The 25932-nt window shown below is 45.6% G+C and overlaps 1 protein-coding gene across 3 annotated transcripts; it reads left to right on the top strand.

Moving 5' to 3' along the window:
• The first annotated feature begins 5583 nt into the window (after positions 1-5583).
• CNR1 (cannabinoid receptor 1) lies at positions 5584-25795 on the top strand. 3 transcript variants are annotated; one of them, XM_015858949.3, is made up of 3 exons: positions 5584-5657; positions 6175-6266; positions 17977-25795. In XM_015858949.3, exons 2-3 carry the CDS (start codon positions 6262-6264, stop codon positions 19457-19459), a joined length of 1488 nt encoding a protein of 495 aa, XP_015714435.1. In that variant the 5' UTR covers positions 5584-5657; positions 6175-6261; the 3' UTR covers positions 19460-25795. The 3 variants fall into 3 exon arrangements, with proteins under 3 accessions (XP_015714435.1, XP_085399824.1, XP_015714436.1); XM_085543698.1 differs by lacking the exon at positions 6175-6266 and having other exon boundaries at positions 5584-5814; XM_015858950.3 differs by lacking the exon at positions 6175-6266.
• The last annotated feature ends 137 nt before the right edge of the window (positions 25796-25932 follow it).

The raw sequence follows: 25932 nt of genomic DNA on the forward strand, positions 1-25932 counted from the left end.
GCTCCAGCCACAGTCACCATATTGTGGCCTCACACAGAGCACAGAAGCTTCCTTTCAACCTGCTGGAGCTGAGGCTTCAGCATCAGAGGGGGAATGAGAAAGGAAGGAAGGGAGCACCATTTCTAAGGATCCTTTCCCAAGCATAAGCAAGTGCATGGCAGGCAACAGATGTCAGATAAGCAACTCCCTGCTGCAGATCTGGGCAAGCCTTTGTTTCAAAGCAGTGGTTTTGCACCAGTTTTCTGACTGTTCTCTTTTCTCCGGAGCTGGCAGAAGGAATGTGACACAGCACAGCATCACTGCCTTCAGAGCAAAGGAAAAAAACCTTGTTAGTGCCCTGCAGTGCCACCCACAACACAATAGGCAAAACAGTACCAGAAATCAATACGGCAAAAGATTGAGCTCAAATGCATCCTGTTTGATAGGGCTATTAACGCCCCTGTCAGTAATGGGTTGAGATTTTTTACAGAAACATATACATTCTTAACTGTGTTACTTGTCTCTCTCATCTTCCTAACTCATTGAGTTCATAACCTAAATTACACAGAACAGTGACTAAATTGGTTTGTCATTGCTCAACTCCAACCTAAAAGGATGAAGCAAGAAGCAGAAGAGAATAATATTTGGGGAACTGGAGAGCTTCAGGGGGTAGTTAATGATGGGACAGAGATACTTGAATGCCTGCATCACCGGTTTTAATTTGGTTCAGGGGCAGCAGTGACGCAAAGCCATTTCCATATGATAGCTGTTCATTTTCCTGGTTGAGAAGAGTTGGTGGTCTCGGTCTGTTCCTCGCTGGCGGATATCTGCATCACAAAAACCAGAGGCACATTGCTCATTCTCACCAGCTGGCTGCATCAAAAAGCCAAGGTCACATTTGAGGAAGGGGCAGGACCAGCTGAGCAACAGGGTGAAGCATTCTGTGGGGACAGCCCCGAGGAGGGACGTCGCTATCCTTGCCTATGACATGAGCAGGGATTGCCTGCTGTCAGCTCGACCTTGCACAAGGGACCAACATCTGACTGCACATAGAGCTGGATAATTAGCAAAGCCCCCAGGTAACCCACTCGCTTTCATGGATTCTATCATTCTCTGAGTGTCTGGGGTTTTTTCATTATTTGCTCTGATGGCAGTAAAGCTACTTCTGGGCAATAACATTTGGGTTTTTATTGTTATTATTTGCAGCACGACAGTGCCTGCAGGTCATCGCCAGGACTGCAGCTTTAATAGACGCTTACAAACTACTACTAAGAGACAGTTCCCTCCTTGATGAACATATCACTGAAATAGGAAAGCCTGACAGTGGCAAGAGAAACAAGATACTGTCATTCTCCTCAGCAGAGGAAGATGAACAGCAGGACATTTTGGGGGGCTGAGCTCCTGGGGCCACTGAAAGATGTGGATGTTCAACACTGCTGAAAAAATAAAAAGAACAGGCAAATCAGTTCATTTGGTTTCTTGATCCTGACCTAACCTGGTCCGTTTGATAGAGAAAAATGTAAAAAAGATGAAAAATTGTGTTCCCATGAGACACTTCTATCTAGCTACAGGCAGTGCCTGATCATTGGAGATGCTCAGGCTCCCAGCTCTATCTGTTGGAGAGAGGAAGCCAGAGTGGGAAATGCTCAGGATTTAAGGTCTTGTTTTGGTAGGAATTTCTATCATGGCCCTGAGGATAAGCAGAAGCAGAACTGCTGGAGACCCTCTTTGACTTTTTCCAGAGATTTTATGGCTGTGAAACCAAGGAAGATGTTGTGTGCACCCCTCATTCTCAGTGGGATCCTAGCAGCAAAGTCTCCTAAGCCAGACAAGTAAGGATATGGCTTTGAGACATGCAGTCTTCTAAATTAGGAACCTGACATAATTGCAAATCTTTTCTCTCATTTTAAAATGAGTTAAGAAATTGCCACATAAACCTTGGGAAAAAAAAAACATTTGCCTGTGAACAGGACACGACTGAGGGTGTTAGAAGACAATGTACTTCCAAATGCCCTCTTGGGAGAGCCTTTATTTCTTGTGTGTTCTTTGTGTCCACCACGGATGAAGTGATATAAAGGAGCAATACCTCCAAGCTTATCACATGAGGTAGCTGCAGAAAAGACTCTTGACCAGGAGAGATGGGGAAATCTTGCAAACAGCCACAAAACTCCACAGAACTCCAGAGTCTACAAACCCAGGATGTGTGTGATCATTATAAGACCACTGAACCATCTCACCTGATCATTATATGGATTTTTGCTAAGTAAATCATCAGGCTCCCTCATTAGATACAACTGATCAACCTAAATAGATAAATAAAATGCTTCGCTATTGGAATGCAACATTCATAAAGTGATGGGCAACGTTTATGCAGCTCGATTATCTCATGTGTTACCCTCATTTCTCTTCTTTCCGAAACAAGAATTGAAGGAAGTCACAGCTGCAGTAGCACTGTGGGCAGACAGCAGATAATCTGCTCAGTGTTCTGCTTTGGCATACACTAAGTGGGAGCAACCAAGAGAAAAGTAAGAACGTCTGCTCTTGGGGTCCACAGAATTGGAATCATGGGGGCTGGAAGGGACCTCTGGAGATAATGGAGTGCAACCCCCCTGCTAAAGCAGGTTCCTGACAGAAGGTTGCACATTACAGCTTACTTCCACCCCCATCTCTTCTTTCAGACCTCATTCATCACTATTACTGAATGGTTTTCTTTCAGCTGGTAACAAGGCTTAAATTCCTTCATAATCACACACTCTAAAAAGGTGGCCATGTACATATTCTGGACCTCCATCACGTGGCTGGGAACCCCACACAAACACCTTTGTTTTCCTAGGTGTTGGGATTAAAATTTTACCCCAAATTAGGATTGTGGTAGTTCTCTGCCTCAAGAACATTGTGGAGAAAATTAATTAGAGCTGAACGGAAACACGTTATTCAGGTTGTATTATTATTTCGTAATATATGATATAAAATGAAATATTTTGAAACCAAACCTCATTTTGAAAGAAGAAATTGAAACATTTAGCTTGGAAATGTCAAAACGAGATGTTCCCACACTGTTGGAACATCCCTCCATCACTTACTCTTTTTTAAATGACATTTTCAGTGAAAGCGACACAAGTTTGCAGAGCAGTTTGATTTTGACAGGGCTGTATTTTCCAGTGGAAAGCTGTTCTGAGGTTTTCCAACCAGCTCCACCAGGAACAGGTGCCGTAGGATCACAGCGACCTTCCCTTTGGCAAACTGCTGCATTAGAAGCAAGATCCTGGATGAGCACGAGGCATGAGGGGGCAGGGGACACCCCAAGAAGGCTGGGAACCTGGTGCTTGAGTCACCTCTGGCTGCATCTCAACACATCCCGCCTTCTGCAGCACAGCTGCGCCTGGGGACTGAACTGGCAGTAGCAACTGTGGGGGATTTTAGGGGGAAGAACCTTAGTGCGTAGGCATGGTTGCATCTCTCAGCACTGCAACTTCCCTCTCCGCCATCTGAGTTTAGAAGCAAGAGAAAGAAGGAGTGCACCCAGGCTGGCGTAAATCCCAGTTCAGGATGGGGAGCTTCTAGCGATGCCCGGAGGCAGAGGCGGGATGAGCAGGAAGCAACACACACCCCGAAATTCACTGATTTTGGTCCAGTGACGTCTGCTGGATGTGACTTGCCTGTGTGAGGAGATGCATCCCTCCCTCGTGGATGCGGAGGAGAAGCTTAACCCAGTAGGTTCACAGGGAAGGCAAAAGTGGCAGCCTCTCTCAAAGTAAATCACTTGAAAACTCTTAGTCCTCTGAGGAGGAGAAGTCGGTACCTTCTGAAACAGATGGGGAAAGAAAAATCCGCTCTGCTTTTACTGCAGTGTTAAATAAAGTCCCTTTTACACACCAGCACTTTTGAATTACCAAGCAGCCTGACTAATATCAGAAGCTTGAGTTGGGCACAAATGAGTTAGCCTTTCTTTCTTCTTCACTTTCCTCACAGGAACGCCACTTGAAAAAAAAAAAAAATTACTTTCTTGTTAATTTAACAATTACCTTCAAGAAGAGCTGGCGGCGGGGAAAAAATGTCGGCAATAATTATGATGGAGCAGTGGGTATGGAAGCAGGTATGAGGAACAGCTCAACAGTGGGTCCACATTCCCAGGCCTGCTTCCCCAGAGCCCTGGGATGCTGAGTGTCTCAGCACTGGGTCTGACTGCAGAAACCTCCTGGGGTGATGGTGTTCAGAGAGCTGGCACCTCTCAGGCTGGGCACCTGAAACACCACCACCTAATATCCATGGTCCCAGCCAGGGATAGCATAGCTCCCTCCATCTGTCTTCTTCTCCCAGCCTGGAGAAGAGCGTTTCTCCACCACAGGCAGACGTGGTGGGTGGACCAGTTAATGTCTTTAGACACTATGTCAAATGATAAATATTTATCATGTTTCTGTATTAATACATGTGAAGACAAATCCATATTTATGACATTGCAGAGGGGGGAAGCGCACTGAGCAAAGCCAGCTGGCTATTATATTCGTTAAGAACTGGCTTTGGGGTCAGTCCCAGCCCTCCAGTTGTGCCTGCTGCTGTCCTTATGCCTTGGAGCCATCCCAGCCCTCACCTGAGGGATTCTGTGGTACCTTTGGCTGCCACCATGGTGGCATGTTGTGTCAGCACAAGGATACCAAAGACACAACTGCCGGCCTCGAGGCTAACAGGGAAAGGGCAATTAAATGACCGCAAAACTCGGTGCGGGCAACCAGCATGAGGAGAGACGGCGCCGGTCTTTGAGGACACCTTTCAAAGGTGGTTGTGGCCAAATCACCTCCGAAACTCCCGATGGAACCCAGGCCACACCGAGGCCACCTTCGCGTGCAGCCGCTCACAGGGCCCGGTGCCCCGATGTCGCGGGTGGAGGTGCGGTCGCCCCGCAGGACGCCCGATTCTCCCCGCCCGTAGCACCGTGATGCCGGTGAGGTGCGGGCCGCCCCGGCGATCCGGAGGAGGCGCTGCCTTGCACAATTGGCGGCGGGCCGCCCCCCCACGGCCCGGCTGGGGCGGCCGGCGGGGAGCAGCGGCGGAGCGCGGCACGACGGAGCGCATCGTTATCGCTAAGCGAGAGCTGCTCGGCGGCGGGGGAGCGGGCGGGGCGCGGGGCACGGCCGGGCGGCGAGGTGCCGCTCCCCGTCCCGCCGCCCACTCCCCCACCCCCGGGCGGCGGGGCGAAGTTTGGCCGCCTCCTCGCTCCCCCGGCGCTGCCCGTGCGTGCGGAGCGCCTCCGCGGCTGCCAGGGCCAGGACAAAAGGCACATTAACACGTGATGGGAGACGGGCTTCATAAATGGGACCGAAGCGGGGCGAAAGGCGGGGGGGACGCCGCGCCGGGCGCCCAGCGGCTCGCGCTGCCTCCCCGCGCCGAGCCGGCGGGCGGAGGCGGCGGAGGAGGGCCGGGGGCGGCGGCCTGGGGCGGCCCGCGGCGGAGGGGCGGCGGAGCAGCTTGAGCCGGGCGAGCGAGCGAGAGACAGCGGCGGAGATCGGAGAGGAGGCGCCGAGGGGAGGGAAGGGGAGGCAGCTGGGGGGAGACGTCTCCCACCTCCTCCTTCCCCTCACCGGCACCGCCTCCTCGGCGCTCCCCAGTGCCGGGGTGCCCGGGCGGGGCGGCGCTCCCGCTCCCTGCCGGGGGTCGACGCGGCCGGTGCCTTGCGGAGGGTAAGGAGGGCGCGGGGCGGACGGGGCCGGGGGACCGACGCCCCGCGAAGTTTGTTAGAGCCGGGCGACGCCGCCCGCCCCGACGGCGGAGCGGACGCGGGGCTGAGGGCTCTGCCCCGGGCACGGCCCCGGGGATCGGGAGGCTCCGGAGAGCGAGGTGCGAGGTGCCGGCGGACGGGCGGCCGTGCCCCGGAGACTCCGGGCTCCCGCTGGGGTTCCGCTGACCCCATCGCTTCTCTAGTCCCGGCGCCTCCGTTCGGCACCGCTCCGCCGCGGCCGGGATAGGTAGCGGCGGCTCGCGATGCTGCGGGCAGCGCTGCTCCGCTGAGCGGTGGCACCCGGCACCCGGCGGCGGCTGCAGAACGCCCCGGCGCTGGGCTCTGGCTGGGTTTTGTCTGACGTTCGGAGGTGGGGAGGAGGTGGGGAGGTGTGGGGGGGAGGTGAGCGGCAGGAAGGGAGCGAGCGCTGTAAACTTCACGCGGGGTTTGTCATGTGAAACCTTCATTTGGTCCGAAAGCGTTCAGAGTGACCGGAGGGGTTTCTGTTACATGGGCATCTTTTTGTTCCAAAGACGTCTGCGCCCCTCCGTTGGGAGCACCCCTGGATGAGGTATGTACCGAGCGCTGGCAGGAGAGAGCTCGTTACCGTGATTGCAGTTTGATTAAGTAAAATGGTGTCGGGTAATGAGGTCCGGAGTGTTTTTTTTTTCTTATTGCTAAAATTATCGTGTTATTTTCTGTGTGCCGGTAAATGATCACAGCGACAGTTTCGGCATCTTCTTTGAGAAGAAAAAGGGAGGAGGAATGTAAGGCAGAGACAGGCAGCAAAATAGTCCTCTTGAGTATCTACAAGTTTAAGACAAGCAAACAAACAAAACACAACGTAGTGTGTCTTTTTTAACCTGCTGAAGGTGTGGCAGCGCTTCTGTTTTCCTTATGTGTATCCTCTTGTTTTCATTGTTATTGTTCACCTTTCCTTGAAGGAATATGGCATTCTCTGCTGGGGGTGGCATTGCTGCTCACACGGATGGGGATCACGGGGAGGATCGGGTGTTGTGTGATGCAGTATTGAACAGCAAAATGTTCACAGCCCTGAAAAAATTACTTGGGAAGATCTAATTAATTCTTCTCGGGTGACACCTCGTTGTACCCACTGCTAGTGCAGGTTTTCTTGAGAAAGGAAAGAAAAAAAAGAAACCGACGTGTGATTGTAGTAACGATATTTGTGATGCAGGCAGAGTTTATTAAATCAACTGTAAAAGAAATGAGTATAACGTCCTTAACCAGTTCAGATGATGAATGTGTAATTCCTGATTTGCTTGAGGTTAAAATTAGTCTGGTTGCAACCAGGAACATCTTTGCTTTATTATCCGCTGCTCTTCGGAATGAGAAGCACGACCATTTGAATAGAAGCATTTTAAAACAGAACCGATAAAAGCTGTAATTGTTGAGTTGAGCCAGCAGGCATCTATTGCCAAGGGGAAAAAGTTGGCAAAGGAAAGAAATGGGTTATTTGCTGTAAATTTATCCCACCAACCAGTCAGCAACACGGAAACTCACGGTAATTAAATGGAGATACCTGCAGAACTCCAAGTGGGAGGGAAAGCGGGTTTTGGGCATTGTGAGGCCGTGGGTGCCTTTCATCCTGCCCGTTGTTCTTTGGTGAATGGTGTTAGCTGCGTTGCATAAAAGACACCGTTAGGAGTCTTCATGCTCTGCTGAAGGAATGACATCTCATGGCCAACTCAAGTCTTTCTGTGTTTGCAGGTTTTTGATTGGGCAACAGAAGTTTACAAAGGGAATAACTTTCCCCCCCCCCCCCCCGGGTCATTTCTGACTTTCATGCCTCCATGCGGCCATCCCCAAGTACCAGCACACTGTGGTTCCTCTGAGAGTTTGGTGCTGAAAGTGTTATGTGCTAAATGGGGAGAGTTCGGGTGGTTCTCCTTTCTGTTGGATGGAGGTAGGTGAGGAGGCTAAAGTTGGAGGAGAGCCTAAAAGTCTGTATTTGCTAAGCATCGCCCCCAGATTCTGCAAACAGATCAGCAGTCCTGGTTCCACAGGTTTGTTTCATGCACTGCTTCCACTCACCTGATTTCTCTGATAGGGTGCTTTTGAAGAGGAATTACCTTCTCACGTGCCTACTTGGTGACCTCTTTCCAGCTGTGCCGTCAGCTACCGGCATCTGCAGAATTCATTTTGTCAAAGGGGTTCACCTTTGCAGATGTCTTTATCTCATTTACTTCGTGAAACAGAAAATGGTTTTAGAGCTTTTAGGTTAGTTTCGCTGCAATTTCCCAGAAAGGTTGGGCTATCTGCAGTGATGAATGTTCTCCAGAACTACTCATCAACCACATATGTGAGAATTTGAAGGTTTTTCTCCTCGGTAGCAGCAAATTCTCGCAATCTGCTGCTGATGTAAAATACGTGCTGCAAGGAGACCCTAGCGCTGGGATTTGGCCAAGTTCAAAGCAGCTGTGCAGATGGACAGAGAAGACAGAAGGCAGAGGGAAATAGACCCTTTTAATCATAACAAGACTGATCTTGTTTTCCTATCTATAGTGGAAATGCATGCCAGCCCCTTGTACTTAAAAGCAAGCTTGCAAATGTGCGAGAATAGAGAGCAACAGCATTTGTTATTAATGCAAAGTTAAGAATGTGACAACCTGTCTTCTCAGTGTTGCTCTTTATGTCTCCATTTCTCTCCTGACACTGTGTTGCTGCAGAACACGCTTGTCTAATTGCTGTTGTTGGGATCAGAACGCGCCCAGACCTCAGGCTGCTGGAGAGTGTGTGGCTTTGTTAATGCTCACCAAAACCAGCAGTGACCTGTCCTTTTGAAATGGTCGTAATGACTTATAAATCAATCGCTCATTAGAGAGAACTTTCTTTTTTTTTTTTTTTTTTTTTTTTTCCCTGAAGGTGCCATTGTTACCCATGAAAAATGGTCTGCTTTGCAGCGTGAGGTTGGACCACGTTTTGTTGCGACGTGTGTGCCTCGTACAGGGGCATTACATTTGGGCCTCTCTTCAGCGCGTGCATCCTTTTGTGATGGAGCTGCCCACGTCCAGATTACAGATAAAACAGACGTTCCACTCCTGTGTCAGCTAATAAGGTGTCACTCATTATCCTTCAGCTGGGAGAACGGGCTGCTTTGCGAGCTTTAGATGTTGTCTTGTTTGTGTAGATCAAGGCTGGATGGCATCCCATTTTACTTCATCCTGTGTTAACCTTTTTTTATGGCAGTTGTATATCCTTCTCGGGAAGGCGTGCTTACTCACTACAAAGTACTGAGCAGCAGCAGTTCGTTAGGGAGTACTGCAAATTCCATTTCAGCCCTCGCTGGAATAATTTCCATATCTTGCATTTTAGGAAAGCTTTCAAAGTTTGTACTTCGGGGGGTTTGGGGCTCCTGCATTTCCTTCCTGGCAGACAAACGAAATGTGCTCGTTGTTCTGAGAATTCATTATTTTTGCCCGTTTCTGCCCCTGTTTACCACAGCGCTGTGCTGGATTCCAGCCTGTGCCCATGCCTGGAAGATGACGTTCAGTAGATTTGAAGTGTGTATGTAGATACCCATGCGTATATGCACTTGCAAAGTAATTTTTACAGGATCTCAGTGATAGATGTGCTAATTTTAGATGATCGTTTTTCCCCAGGAAGGCTGCGTATGGGAGACTTCAGAGTGACATTCAGCAGTTACCATGCCTGTAATTCTGTACCCACACCTCTAGCTTGTCTGTTGTCCTCTGGCACCATGAGGCAGAGCTGCTGCGTGACAAACACCACTGCATCGTTTGTGAGACTTCGCATAGTTGCTCTCCTAGGCGTGTACCTGTTTGTGTGCATCTGTCCATAAGCTTAGGCATATATATGTGTGTATACACACACACAAATAGAAACTCCTAATGTCCCTTGATATCTTTTAAGCATTTCTCCAGATACGATAAAATATTGGTTAGGGTTTCTGCATTTTGTTGTTCGGGTTCCTTTGATATCAGATCCTACTGTAATTCTTTCTCACTTCTCTTTTTCTCTCCCTCTCTCTTTTATTTTTAAAAGAAAAGCATCTGCATGTTTCAAAGACATACACCATTGCCAAGCAATCTGGTGTAGTGGCTTAATATGCTGGCAAATAATTTCACAAGTTGTTTGTGTGTGTGAAGACAGTATATTTGAATATCATTATATTCACATTGTAGCTACGAAGAGAGTTATCTGAGCTTATTTAAATTTTATGAAAGGCCAGACAGCTCCAGAAATGAAAGAACGTGTTATATTTTTCATCGGAGTATGCAGTTCTGCCCTTTCCTTGTGCTGATGGTGTGGGACATCGTGCTTACCAAAGGCTGTTCTGCCCAGCATGCATCTGAGCACTGCCTATGGTTGGTGGCCTGATGGCAGTTTCTGGGGGAGGACAGGAGTAGAAGGAGCTGTGCTTTGCAACGCGACACTGACCTCAGCACTGGGTTTGTGCTGACATTTGTGAATCCCACAGCCAGTTTTTTTCTTTTCGGTGTGTTTATCCATGTTATGGTCATTTGGTCTGAGCATCCTGCCTGCCTTTTCACCTCTGAGGTGTGGATCCTGTGTTTCATTTTCATAAGAAGTCTGCTGTTTCTATATGTCCCTGCACAGATGGGCTCAGCTGGTCTCTGCCAGCCATCCTCAGCTCAGTGCCATGTGTCTGTCTGTACCATCTCAGTGACCTGGCACAAGATGGCTTCTCAGAGCATCTTCTCTTGCCCTTTGAATTCAAGTCAAAAATGGGCTTTCAACAGAGCAAGCTGTTGGCTGCGGAGCAGTGGGTCTGTTCTTTCATAAGTATGAGATCTGAAAATCCCTATAGGCTATATCCTTCAGCTTGTGGAGGCATTTATGAAGTTCTCTGAGCTCAGGTTAGGGAGGTTTTCTTCTTCATGCAAACTGCTTTCCCTGAGTCGATCGCAAAGTCAGTTATTCACTTCCCCTCAAATCTGCATCACAGGGGATCCCTGTCTTCTTCTTTTACCATTCCCTGTTTTGCCCTCATCTCACTTGGAGCCATCCTTTCCCTTTCATTGCAGTCCCAATCACACCACCAGTTAACCCCCACTACCTCAGTTTTCAGCGTCTTTGCTGTCTAGCAAAGACTTTGATTAAAACTTGTTTCTGCCAGTTTCTCACAGGGGCGAAGGAGGAGAGCAGTCATGCACTGTGTGGTTTATTAAGATTTCTCCCTGGAGCCTGATGCTTTTTTTTTTCTGCCTTTCTAGTTCTAATCCATACTCTTTTAATAAAGCTCACTAATATTTTCTATCGCTACAAATGCTTGACCCTATTTCTTCTGCTCCAGCTGTTATGTGGAAGCTGTTTTCTCGGAGTGGTTAGCTCTTTCTTTCTGCTAATAAGTGTGTTTCTCCCCTACTTTAATGCTCCAGACATCAGATCCTTCTGGGGACCTTTAGCATTTAGCATCAAATGCAGTCTGGGTCCTTGGTGCCCTGCTCTGTTCTTTGCATCTGCTTCTCTCTCTTCTATCACATCTTGTGTGCTGAGCTGATGTCTCTTCTTGGTATTTCCAGGAAACTGAGTGCTGAGTTCTCATCTCTTTTGCACCTTGCTGTGCTTCTCTGTCCACGTGTGGCACTTATGTCAATTGTGCCCAGCAGTACTAAGTATCTGCAACTTTTGACATTAGAGATTGGTGAGAAAAGATGCAGGGAGTTAAGTCGTTTTTGTCGAAATACTGAAATCTGGGATAAATCCTCTTGTTAAGAAAAAAAAGAAAAGAAAAAAAAAAGTTTGAGAGTTCAAAACTGACCAACTTGATGAGTTTTCGCCTGTTTTCTTTAACATGTCTATTCTGTAGCACTGTATCAGACTGTTCATACTACCCGCTGTGTCTTTTTTGTTGGGAAGTTGGTCCACTGTTTCCATTTCATATGATTCATACTTCAGCAAGCCTATAAGTTGCCTCCCTAAACCCTGTCTTTAAATATTTGTAAGACACACAAGCTATGAAAGGTCCTGAGATCCTGTTTCACACCATGTCTCTGTTATCATAGGACAATGACCTTTGCATCTCCTCCTTGACCCCAGAAGACAGGCAGGCTGGGTGGCTGTGCCACCATTAATGCAGACTGATGGTCCCCTCTCAGTACTTTGCCTTGTCCAGAACAATTGTGTTTCTCAAGCTGAGAGGTTTTGAGCAAAATCAGAGCTCTGGAAGGTTTTCATGGCCAGGTGGGGCAGGCAGTTGTCCCCACTTCTTCCCTTACAGCTGTGTGATTCAAGTACTTTTCCAAATATGGGGGACACCGATTGTGATCCCTGTTTTGCTCAATAAGACAAGGGGCACTGATCTATGCTTCCTACTTGCCAGGCATGCTGGAATATCAGTCAGTGCCTGTATTTCTGGTTAACTCTTGCTGTAAAGTTGAACAACTCAAACAGGTCAGAGAGGGCCAGCAACACAGATGCCATCATGCTTGCCTGAGTTGTGCCTGGGCAAGGTTTCACTCTTCTGGACCAAATGGGGCAGAACTTAATCCCTGCCTCAGAAGGACTTCAGCTCCTCTGCACTGAGGTGGCTGTGTGTGCTGGGTGGGAAGTGAGACAGGGCCTCTTTCCTCTGCGTCCACAGGGCCTAGGTAGGGTGGGCACACACACTTCAACAACACAACTGAGGAGGGAGGGAGTAGTATTTCCTTTTAAAAACATTGTCCATTGCTAGGTAATGCTTGTTGTGGGTTTTGTTGTTGTTGTTTTTTTCTTTTCTTTTTTTTTTTTCCTCCCCAGTTGTTTGGCTTTTGTCATTCAGACTGTGGGCTGCAAGATGCCTGGGGGTGTCATTTAAGGACAGCTCACCCCCAGATTAGAACAATCCAGCCCCCATCCTGCTGGAGTGCAAATGGTCTGGTAATAAGCATAAATAACCAGATAGCTGTGGTTTCTGGCTAATTAATATTCAACTTACTTACATGAGATATCTGTCAGCCTAAGTACCAGATTTGGCTCAGCACTTGCATGCAGCTATTACCCCTTAGCTGGCAGTACACTGCTGTAAGGTGATAGCACCCCTGGCTTGCTCCTGTCCTAGCTTCAGTGCTCTGAGCCCTCACTCAGAGTAAGTTCCCACTGAAGCATCTGCAAGCAGGTTCCTGAATCAGGAATGACAACATGTTTGCCATTCGTAGCCTAGAAATTGTGCCGTGTTGGAGATTAAGTAATAAAACAATAAATAGGAAGGGGGTAACATGGCTCTCATGTTCTCAACGTTTTTTTCTTGCTTGGTGTTGCTGAGTCTGAGAGTGATGTTTCTCAGGCTCTGTTTCTTTCTCAAAGGCATAGAAACCTCATCCTGTCCTCGAAGCAGTATTGTTCATCACCATATGGGATAAGGTAATTATTAGCCATATAAATTTTCATTTTATAGGACAGTTTTAATTCCTGGAGGCCAACAGTTACTGTAGTAGATCTCTGTTCTCGCGCGTGTTTTCAGCTGACTGCACATGGTTATAAATCACTGCCCTTTCTCCCGAGGCAGTATTTCTGGACGTGGTGCGGTTGGAGTCCCAGCATGCTGGGCACTGTGCAGACTTGTCAGGAGAAACAGCCTTCCTCTGAAGGACTCGCTGGCCTTACCACGTGGAGCAGGGAGAATGCATTTGTGTGTCTTTGTGCTTTCAGAACCATTTCAATTATACCTACTTGTCCTTTAGCCAGTTCTTAATTAGCTGTTGCTATCGTAGAAGGAACGTAGAAGTATAGAAATCAAAATATTTTAAAATAGAAGCTCCAAGGGTTTGATTGTGGATTTCCCTTTCTTGTTTTGATTCCTTTTCTTTTCATATCAGCACTATTTCGGTTATCGGCATCATCACTGTATTGCTCGTAATTACTTTCTGAGGAAGAACGTCAAATGTTCACTGTTTCTATTCAGGCTATTAAAATTGCTCTATCAATCATCCTCTTTTATAAATCATAATAAATTCTGCCCTTCTTATACAGCTACTAAAACTTGCCAGTTTTCCTTCTCTCCCAAAGCAGCAGGAGAAGACAGATCACAGCATTTTAAGAAAGTCACCTTCTTGTTCCCTGTGTGAACTGGTCCTGTGGCCAACCAGAAATAAAGAGCAGTTGGAATTCTCCCTGTTGTCTGAGATGAGTTTCAAGCCTTTTATGTACTACCTGATTTAGATTGTATCTGAGGGGTTTTGGTGTTCTGCTAGCACCCAGGCGTACTCCTAGGCTGTACAGAGCAGTGCAGCAGAGGGCAGTGGTAAGGTTTGCCCCTTCCATCTTGAGATCCTTGATACCTGAGGGATGGAGACTTACAAAGCTGGGAGCGTCTTCAGCTCTCAGTTGATGTACGTTATGACCCTGGCAAAGCAGGCTGGAAGAGCAGGGCAGATGAAGTTAAATCCAGGTCTGAAGACAGCTCGCTGATGTGTTCATAGAAGCCGCTCCATCTAGTGGCAGCCACTTTGCACAGCCAGTCTGGCAGTGCCAGCCAGCAGCCCTGGGTTTAGGAGAGAAGTAGCACTGTCCAAAATGGTGTGCAGCTATTGGCTTTCTGGTTTTATTCTTCATGGTAGAAGATACTTGAGGTTTTTATCTTCTTTTTTTTTTTTTTTTAAATCGTGATCCATCATCAGAATTCATTACCTACTGCGAGTTGCTGCATGTACTCACATAAATACACTGACAGTTTTGAGTGCCGGCATCGGCAAGGGCTCTTACTCATCTTTAATCACCATTTCTGTTCTTTTTAAAGCCATTTTAAAATAAGCAAAGTTGTAGAGGTCATCGAGGGAAGGGAGCAAGCTGAGAGCTTCAGGGACTCAAATCCTCAGCAGGAAGAGTGGCTCCTGGCTGGGCAGGAGGGCTTTCCCTCACCAGGCTCTGGACTTAGCTGTAGCATAGAGCCCTTTCCCAGAGCTTCTCCAAAAGGGAAGGACTAACACGAGGGACCCTCATCTGCCAGGGAGGCTGTGAAGCGCCGCAGGGCTCCCAGGAGCAATGTTTGTTAGTCTTAAGTCATTGGTTTGTGTTGAAGGGAAGCCAACAGGGAAGAACTGGCCACATGGCTTCTGACCATTCCAATTGGGTGCCCCCTGTTTAGGGGCCGTGCCCACAAGGTGCCCATCTGTGTCTGCAGACAGTGAAGCTCAGCACTGAGCATCATGCCGTGCCAGCCCTCATACCTCACCAAACAAAGGGAGTGACGTTTTGGTCTGTGCCAATCCATGTATCACTTCGGACCCCAAACTGGACACTTCTGTTATCCCCAGTGGCAAAGTCCAACCTTGTTTTCAGTAGGCAGACAAGGAAAGCATTGCTTCATTGCTTTTCAGTATTATAGTTTATACTGGGACAAGCTAGCATCTAAATTAAAATGTACTAAATTCCAGTGAAGTACAATTCCAGATCACGTGAATGGTTGTTTTACTGCAACTTTAATAAAAATCAACTGCTGCTTGAATAGGTGCGTGCACACATACTGCTAGAAATTTCCAATTATGATATTCCCAGCAGCAAACAACAACAAAATTAATGTCAGCTGCATCCCCCAAAGCCTAAACTGTACCACTAATGAACTCTCAAGTACTCTCAAAGAAAACTCTTTGCAGAGACAATAAGGTAGAAATTACTGTAATAATCTGAATATAAAAATACGGAGAAAAAAATCATTGAAATTCAGAGTCAGACTTGTCTCTCCTGATCCCATTAACCACGTTGTTAGCATAGCATATGCATGCATAGTGATATTGTCACATTGCTCACTGACACCTCTAAAAGAGCACAGAGGAATCCTTGTTCTTTCATTTGTATTTCAAACAGAGGTAGGGGTTGTAGCACGGCTGGCACCTTATGATGAGGACATACACTTAACGTGCCTTCAGCAGGGACTAACTGCCGCGTAACAATTTGTTTGTCTGTCTGGCAGAAGTGCTTGGTTGCATACAATTTTCAAAGCTTTACTCAAACATAACCTTCTCGACGTGGGGCTGTGGCTGTATTCATTAAAATGGTTGTCTTTCTTCTGACAGAAATAAGCCAGAGTGAGTACCGCAGCCATCTTTATGTGCTTATAGAACAACTTGGGTTTTGTTTTCATTCTTGGTAGCTTTCAAGTGGATACCATTTCCTTCAATCCTAGTTTTAAACTGATGTTATAAAGCCAAGTCTGAAGTTGCCAGATTTCACCCATTGCACTCTTGTCAGCAGGGTCATTTTTGCAACACATACAATCTTTGCAAACTACCAGGAGCAGCTGGAAGGTGCCTTCTGGAAGGAAAGTACCTTATGTGTTAGACTATTGCAGCTTGTTTTTAATGTGCACTTCAGTGCCATTTCCCTCCTGCACTAATCAAACTCTCAGAATTTAATTCCTCAGTATATTTCAAACTTATCTAATAATTATTTTATTACTGGAGGAGCTGCACCAATGTTGCAGTGTCTTCTGAAATTGAGGGTTCGTATGCTTCCTGTAATGCTACGTGTGTAGGCCTACTGAATAGAATGGGAAACATTCTATTATTGAACTATGGAAGAAGTCTCAGTTGTTAGATATCAAGTGAACACACACTATAAATATCTCAGCTGCTAAATGATCTTGGTTTCTCATGGAGATCCTCACGGTTTCTCCTCTTCTTAAGTGTTATACGATCGTAGAATCATTGAATGTTGTAGATTGGAAAGGACCTTAAAGATGAGCATGTTCCAACCCTCTGTGCTTCTTTCTTTCAGTTTTATGGAAAAATGTGGGTAGGTACACAGCGTGTTTACTCTTTCAGGGTTGTGATCAGCAAGTACTCTTGATTTTGGCCACTCATCTCTGGTGGCCTTTCTGGACATTTATTGTCAGTTGTGTTAAGTGAAGAGGTTAGGCTCAGCATTAGCCTGTGTTTGGCATCAGAGATTTCTTGAGTGTCTCAGACAATTTTCCCCATTCCTGAAGCATGTAGAAGTTTGCTTTTGCTACTGCTGCTGATGTAATCATCTGGGTGTCCCATAGCAGATGCAGAATAGCTGAAACAATGATTCTAGCTTTTTGCATTCACTGACTGCCACTCTGGCAATGGAAGGGGACCTAAAGCAGGTGTTCAGTGTATATTCAGGGAGTGTTGTGCGGACAAAATTACATAAAGGAGCACAGCACAAAAAGAGCTGTGAGGCCTGCCTTACATATTGATGTATGGGTGACGCTCAGATGATGATAAGCATGCTCTCCCAAGGGTATCATGACCAGGAACTGCATCCTGCACTCAAGCAGAGGCTCGGCGTAACAGAACTCAGAGACCGATGGCTCCCTGGGCACCTTCTGCTGTTTCCCATTTCTGAGAGGGCTGAGTGTCTTCGAGGGTGTACACAATTGGAAGAGTTACACTGCCACGTTTCTCATGGGAGCAGTGGTTCTCTGGTCCCTCTCACCTGGAGGTTTGGCCACAGCTTTGCACTGCCACCACACTTCGCACCATGTTTTTCTAAGTGAGCGTAAACTCTCCTGATGGAGCCTTCCGATCCAGACAGAATGAGTCACTGTTACACCTGCTGATTTTGCAGTGCTGCTCATTTTTCCTGGAATTGTGGAGAGAGCTAGGTAAACACCCAATTCCCCTTGTAGTCCGAGCATCCTACTTACCTAGGTTTGCTTAGCACAAGGTAGGAATTGAATACAGTAATTTTATTCAGGTTTTGCATTTATAGATAAATGTGCTATAGATGCTGATCAGTTTTCAATAATAATCTCAGGATCTCAGTAGTCCTCAAATTACTGTAACAGAATCGTGTGAATATGCTGGCATACTGGGTGAACCAGGAAATTTAGAGTGCGTGGCTCCTTCTCTGTTCTCTGCATTGTCAGGTTTTCAAAACCCTTGGTGCCTTTTGAAAAGAAAGCAATAAAGGTGATGATTCAGTTTAATGCTGTTCTTGCAGTGGCACTTGGTGTTATCTAAATGAAGCAAGCCCACGGAATATTGGTCTGCAAGGTACTTAGCAATCAGAAGCTAACTTCAGATCTGGAGAAAAGTATCTTTCTGGTGGAGCAGCTCAAAACGTTTTGATGAGAAATGAAAATTGCCTTTCTGTAGAATACTCAGTGATCCGCACTTGCAGTTTTTTGCACCACTTCTAGGGTAATATAATTTCAGTGGAATCTGTGTGATTTCTTTCTGAGTGCTCAAGTCATTCTGACTCCTGGAAGTGGCAAAGGCTAGACCTGAACTGAATACAAGAGGAAGGTCAATTTTGTTTGACACAGTTCAGCTAACTTGTTTGTGGAGTTTGTTTCCCTGTTTTTCTTAACAAAGTTTGATCTTTTCCTCTTCTAGGATTTCCTCAGATGCCTTTTTCCATCCTCCAAGTCTCTTTGAAACCAACAAGACTGAGGTTATGAAGTCAATCCTAGATGGCCTTGCAGATACAACTTTCCGAACAATTACGACAGATCTCCTTTACGTGGGCTCCAACGATATACAGTACGAAGACATGAAAGGTGACATGGCATCCAAGCTGGGATACTATCCCCAGAAGTTCCCTCTCTCCTCCTTTAGGGGTGATCCTTTCCAAGAAAAAATGACTGCAGGAGATGATCCCCTGCTAAGCATTATTCCCTCAGACCAGATCAATATAACAGAGTTTTACAACAAATCCTTGTCCACGTTTAAGGAAAATGAGGAGAACATACAGTGTGGGGAGAACTTCATGGATATGGAGTGCTTTATGATCCTGAACCCCAGCCAGCAGCTGGCTATTGCCGTGCTGTCACTCACCCTGGGCACCTTCACAGTCCTAGAGAACCTCCTGGTCCTGTGTGTCATCCTCCACTCCCGAAGCCTGCGGTGTAGGCCCTCTTACCATTTCATAGGCAGCCTGGCTGTGGCCGACCTCCTGGGCAGCGTGATTTTTGTCTACAGTTTTGTTGATTTCCATGTTTTCCACCGGAAGGACAGCCCCAACGTCTTCTTGTTCAAGCTGGGTGGAGTTACAGCCTCCTTCACTGCCTCTGTAGGTAGCCTTTTTCTCACGGCAATAGACCGGTACATATCTATACACAGGCCGCTAGCTTACAAAAGGATTGTAACCCGACCAAAGGCTGTCGTTGCGTTTTGTGTGATGTGGACCATCGCCATTGTAATAGCTGTTCTTCCGCTGCTCGGCTGGAACTGCAAAAAGCTCAACTCTGTGTGTTCAGACATATTCCCTCTCATCGACGAGACATACCTGATGTTCTGGATCGGGGTCACCAGCGTCCTCTTGCTGTTCATTGTCTATGCCTATATGTACATACTGTGGAAGGCGCACAGCCATGCTGTTCGCATGCTTCAGCGTGGCACGCAGAAAAGCATAATCATTCAGAGTACGGAGGATGGTAAAGTACAGATCACTAGACCTGATCAAACTCGTATGGACATCAGGTTAGCCAAAACCTTGGTCCTTATTCTAGTCGTTTTAATCATATGCTGGGGCCCTCTCCTTGCCATAATGGTGTACGATGTCTTTGGGAAAATGAACAAGCTCATCAAGACTGTCTTTGCCTTCTGTAGCATGCTCTGTCTGCTGAATTCGACAGTGAATCCCATCATCTACGCTCTGAGGAGCAAGGACTTGCGACATGCCTTCCGGAGCATGTTCCCCACCTGCGAAGGGACTGCACAGCCTCTGGATAACAGCATGGAGTCTGACTGCCAGCACAAACACGCCAACAACGCAGGAAACGTGCACAGGGCTGCTGAGAGCTGCATTAAGAGCACAGTTAAGATTGCCAAAGTGACCATGTCTGTCTCCACAGACACAACTGCTGAAGCGTTGTAAGTCAGAGACTTCTCAGCGTTGTGAGAAAAGGAGTTAGTTAAAAAATGAATTCAACAACAGAGAATACCAAACCCATGGCTTAACGTATTTGTACCTCCCTGTAATATCTTCTCAGTTTGTCATTGTAAGCTAAGCAGTGGTTGTGTTAAGAGCATTACCATCAGCCAGTTCTTCGAGTTTTACAATTAGGGATTCATGCTAAATTCTCAAAAGTGGTTGTTTTTTGTGTTCCCCACCCCCCAACTTCCCCCACAAAGTGTTTACTGGATAACAGCAAGTTTCCTGCAAGAGCACATTAAAAAAACACCAAGCTAGCAAAAGTTCCTTTTAGGGGTGTGAAGAAAAATTGTGAAACCTAACTGAAAACGAATGCATCCTAAATCAATACCATTCAATAAGAAAAAGCCTTGTAATCATGCTGTCCATCTCAATGTAAAATGTATTTCATGTCTGTAAGTAATAGGAGTTTTTGATTTTTTTTCCAGAAGCGGCAGTGCTGAGTTTTAGAAATTTTGTAAGATGTGTTGTGTCCTGTGAATTGTATGCTGTTTTATTATGTGTTATTGATATTTGTCCGATTAAACAAAGTGATAAGGTAGATCTATGTGGAAATAACGTGAAATGTGATATGTAAACCCCATTGAAAACACTTACTGTATTTGAAGAGTTCCTATGAGCTATTTTGGAAATTTTACACTTCTAGTGGTCTTCTGTGGACTTAGGGGAGAGGCTTCATGTTCTTTTACTAAAATTACTTCCCTACTACCTTTTATTTTCACATGTGTATGAGAATAACAGCAACAAAGGAATAGAGGAGGAATATGAGAGAGGAATGCACTGGTTCAGACTTTTAAATACCGCTGCATTTATACGGAAGGACGTTTACTGTTGTACAGACTTATCTCCCTTCTCTTGGGTGTTGTATGAATACGAACACTGAAAGCAAAGGTCCCGGATTTTGGCTCCTTGAGTCACATGCTGGTGCTGGACCACTGAAGACAGCGTGTGTTCGGCTCCACGTGCGATGTAATCACTGTGCTGTCGATGTATACTTGAAGTGTGTCGCATTCCTGTATCCCAGGTTTAAGCCAATTCAGAGCCTGAGGTGCCGGACTCCAGCCTTCACTTAAAGAGGAGGGAGTATTGTCAGTTGTAGGCATTTTCTTATTGTGTGAGCGTGTATATAAATAAATATCTCTGTGTGTGTACGTGTGTGTGCGTGTGTGTACGTAAGTATAATAAGTGTGAGTCATGGTAGCATAACTAAGATAGGACACTATGACCAAATGTAAGCTGTATTTCTTGTTGCACGCTTTGCACACAAATTCTGTTTCTAAAATTGAGTTCTTCCAACTGGTCACTGACAAAGGTACCGTATTACGAACATACAGGAGTATCCATGTGCTAGTGAAAACAACCTTCCAGCTGTGCTTGAGAATGAAATGCAGCAAGGCAGAGCTGGGTGTGAACCAGCACTGACCACTGGAGTGGCTGTTGAGGGCATTCTGGAAGTGGAGGATGCCAGGAATAAAGGAGCCTTTCAATCCTTGCGTATTCAAATCTGGTTATGTGAAACGAGGTGAGCCTTGCTGTGAAACTAGGATATGAGGACAAGGTGTGATTTCATCAGGAAGGTGAAGTTACTCATGAAAATGGAGACCCTGCTCTGTAGTGGGATTGTGTTTGACACCTGGGATTTCCACAAGGAGGATGTTGCTAATCTTTAAGGCATGGATATTTCCTAACGTTGAAGGTACTGTGTCCTGTTTTCTGCTGCCTTCCTTTTTAGGACTGTTTCCTCATGCCTCTCCTAGCTGCTTTCTGCCAAAAAAGCTAGTGGCCTAGCTCACTAGCTGCTTGGTGCATGCCACAGGTGGAGTGATTCCCTTGGTAACACTGGACCAGCAGAGCTGCTGTCCTGCAGTGGGCTTACATGGGGAAGTAGAGCAAGGTGGTAGCCTTGGTAGCGCAAAAGGCCAAGCTGAGCTTAGCTGGCAGCTCTCTGGTGACAGAGGTGGTTGTGAGTTCAGGGTGCTCAGATGCTGTGATGGCACCTGGCAGAGATCTTCTCAGGAGAGGTACTGGGCGGCAAAAGTTACGGGGGTATTCTCTTCCACCTCCCTCCCTGCAGCTGACCTGAGTGGCCCCCTGAGTGGGCCAGGGCAGGTCTTTCTTGTATCTATATGTAGTCCTTTCTAAAGCAATCCTCTTGGAGAGGAGGGGGGGGATCCCACTTAAATGTAAAGGTATTTTAAGAGCCATTTTTGAAACTGTCTTCTTGTGAATTAAATGCAAACTTTGTGGAGTTTTTGTTGTGCATTTGAGTTCTAAATTTTATGTGATAAATCATGGGACAATGGGGCTGTCTTGGCACTTAACTTGGTGCTTACTGATAGAATAAGAAATAGCATCCTGTGAAACATTACCTTCTATCATCAGGATCTTCATTTGCATAATGAGTTTTTCTAAAGCTCTGGGAACTGTGTCGGTTCACTTAGAACCATTTACTGAAGAGGTGGCAACCATTTTCTTACAAGTTGCACATGGAGTGGGATGGCCAATTCATTAGCAAAACCTGCTGCCGTTCCGAGATAAGCTGTACTTCAGCTTCAGCTCTAACAGTTCCCCATTTGCAGCTGACTACCTTCACCTAGCGATAGCACAGCCAACCTGTGCTCCATGGCCACCCGCACTGTCACCACCCAACCAGCGATAGTCACCATTACGTGTACCTGAAAACTCCAAATGTTGTATAGCTGTAAGAAGATCATTTGTGTTACATGCGTGCAGAGTTAGATTCTCAACAGTCTTGATTGTATATTTGTATAATATAATCTCCGCGACGCTGTGCAATCGATATCCGCGTTTTCTTGCACTGGTCTCTGGATGAAAATTGTAGTGTGTCTGTTGCGAGATAGACAGCGCATTTTGCCTGCTGTTACTGGGCTGAATGTATGTAAATAAGTGGGAAATACAAAAGACATCTGTACAAGCAGTGGCCGAAAAGTCTGTAATTGTAGAGTAGGGCAATTGTTGAAGTTGCTGTGACATCTCAAATACTACCTTTGAATAAACTGTTTACAAGGTCTCTTGAGATGCTGTCTCATAGTGAAAGGAAAATATTTCCCTGTGATAATATAAGGTAAAGAAAGGGGGCTACCTGAGCTTTTTATTTCCAGTGTTTCCAAGTGGAGAACATAACTCTTTATTGTCTGTAAATCTAACATTATTACTTCCTCTTAGAAGAATATTGTATCATTAGATGTTTGTTTGAGCTGGTAACATCCTTGCAACTGCTGCAGTATTTTTCATTATCAACCTGTATAATAGTTTGTACACAAGTACTGTTCAGATTGTCATGAAAAGTAGCTTTGACCATTTACCTACCAGTAGCAGAATAGTATTTCTGTAAGATTTCCAGTGTACTACTACCATATCATATTTTATTTCTATAATGTAATTAAACTGTTATTTATTCAAGGAAAAAAGAAAAAAGAAGCATTCCTCTACCTTTTTTTTGTTTCCCAAATTTTGAGGTAATGAGGAAGCCACGTGATGATGCTGCCTCATCCCACAATCTGGTGCTCTACGTTTTGTTTATAAATTTGTCTGTCAGATTCTGAAACAACTGCTTAAACAACTTGACGACAGGTTGTCAAGCTTTGTGGCATTTAATTGTACGCTGATATCTTTGAAGGAGGAGGTAGATTATGTGTTTGTGTATTCAGTACTATGGAGACGAGAGAAATGGCATAGTTAAAACTGAATCTCCTGCTCCATTATGTAGGCAATTTCCCCTTTCCTCTGTATTAGCAAAAAATGCAATAAATCTCTTTTGCCTTCGTCAGATGCATATGTTTGCACATAGATAGCACATTAGGAAAAACGCATACTTAGGAAAGATAAAACACAAAAGAGCAGAAGAAAGAAATACAAATAAATCAGCGCTGCCAACACTATCAATAACTTAAAGTAGTTTTTGGTGGCGTAAAGGCAAGAGACAAACAAAAATTGGCCTAGTTTAGGTCAGTGCCACTGGGTAAAGAGCTATGGGTATGTACTGGGCACAATGGAGTGGTCCAACAGCAACACACAAAACCTGTGCAAGAAGAGCAAACTCAGTCGTGCCACTGCCTACAGGGCACACTACCAGGCTCCCACTACTGCCCATCCACAGCTGAAAAGATGAGCTGAAAAAATACTTCTAGTCTCCTTGTGGTCTCACATGCGCAATCTGAAGCCCACTGAACACCATAGAAAGATCGCTGCTCATTAAGAGAGTTAGTTTTCACAGAATGGCTCAGGTTGGAAGGGACCTCAAGGATCATGAAGCTCCAACCCCCTCACCACAGGCAGGGCCACCAACCATTTACTAGACGAGGCTGCCCAGGTTCCCGTCCAACCTGGCTTTGAACACTTCCAGGGATGAGGCATCCACGACATCTCTGGGCAGCCTGTTCCAGCAACTCTCCACTCTCATAATAAAGAACTTTTCCATACAGTTTAATCTCAGATTGCCTTCCTTGGGCAATTTTCCTTCTCCGTGTTCATAGTTTCAAATCAGGCATCTTCAGGGTGTGAAAAGAGCATGTCCAATGACCTTGGACTGTGGTTTTGCCACAGTACTTGTCTTTTTAAAAATCAGATTAATACATCAAAATATCCTTGACAAAACAGAAGGAACTAGACATAAAAAAATAGATCTTAATGTTTAACTGTATGCTACATTTTATGAAGAAGTTGTAACATTTCTGCTGAAAGCTCTCACTACCAAAACTGCCAGGGAGACAATTCCTTCTGTACTCACACGTTCAGTGGAAAATAAGGGCTGTTCTGCCACAGACTGACAGTTCCTCATGACATTGACACCTAACTGCATCTGTAAGTCTCCTCTGAACAACATGGGAGGAAACGATGACAACTCTGCAAGCAACTACTTTCCTACACTAAACCAGCTCTGGAAGTGTGTGGGCAAATATACTGTCATCATTTCAGCCCTACACAGTGACATCCATTATTATTTCTGCACTTCTGACAGCTTTTTTTAAGAACTCACAAGGTTATCATGTACACACAAGGCAATAGTTTTCATCAATAAAATATCTATTTGATTCACTTAATATATGTATACATATACATATATATATATATGTCTTCAGTAGAAGTCTGGCTTTGGCTTGATTTAGAAATGAAATTTAATATGTTGGTGCAGTTTAGAAAAGAACAGACAAAAAATGTTACTGTGATTTCTGCCCGTGTGTCCTGTTTTTTCCTTCCCCCTTACATTTGATGCTACATTTTGGCTTTGGGAGAAAAACATTGATAACACACTGATGTTTTAGCTGTTGCTGAGCAGTGCTGTACAGAGCCAAGGGTGTTTCAACTTCTTGTACTGTCCTGTCAGTGAGGGAGCTGGGGGGCAAAAGGAACTGGGAGGCGGCAGAACCAGGGCAGCTGGGCTGAAGTGGCCAAGTGGATAATCCATAACATACAACATCATGCAAAACAGCTTCTAAAACAGTGGAGAGTTGTCCAGGGTGTAGCCACTTTTCAGGGACTTGCTGGGCACGGGTCAGCAGGTAGTGAGCAACTGTTTTGTGCATCATTTGTTTTGTAAATATCTATTATTATCATTACTACTGTTATTCTCCTTTTGTCTTCCTTTCACCTCTTGGTAAATAGTTTTTATCTCAACCCACATGTTCTACATTGTTGGTTGTTCTTTTTTTTTTTTTTTCCAGTTCCCACCCTCACCCCACTATGAGCAGCGAGTAAGCAAACGACTGGGTGCTGCTGAGCTGCCTGCTGGGTTAAGCCACATCTTGTTTAAGAAAACATGAGGCTTTCCTCTTATTGATAGCTTACAACACCTCCTCCTCCATTCTGCCTTTGTCCATTGGTTGTTTTAGATAATGGATATAAAGAGTGTCAACAGTTTTCTTTAAATAGTAGCACAACGTATGAAGCGCATGATTACCTTTAACAGGTCTCCTTAATGTGAACAGCCATCTAATATTAATCTTTAAAATTCAGTTAGCAGAAAGCATGATAACGAGCCTGAGGTAATCTTAATGACTAGGTATAAGATGCCCTGGTATTTCTTTCCAATAAATCATCTTTGGTATTCAGGGCAGCACTCAGTTTCCTGTTAAAGCATATTAAGGGGTGGAATCCTGTCTCAATTAAGTCACTAAGAATTTTTTATTGACTTCAGCAGAAATGACAGCTTGCCCCAGATTTTCAAAGCACGAGTCTGCATTTGTGAAGTGCAGTGTTATGTTCCACTGTATTTGCATTAAAACAAAGGTGAGACGGAATAAATAACAGCTTCTATTACTTGTTTGCTTGTCTGTTTGTTTTATATCCAACACAATCCATTTTAAAATCTGGTGTGTCGGTGCAGAATTGCAAAGCCTGGTGGGTGTTCCATAGACTTGTCATGGGAGTGAAGCGATATCTTTATGTGCAGATGG

The sequence above is a fragment of the Coturnix japonica genome, chromosome 3 (assembly GCF_054131305.1).
Source record: "Coturnix japonica strain WE chromosome 3, WE-NBRP24, whole genome shotgun sequence".
NCBI classification, from domain to species: domain Eukaryota; kingdom Metazoa; phylum Chordata; class Aves; order Galliformes; family Phasianidae; genus Coturnix; species Coturnix japonica.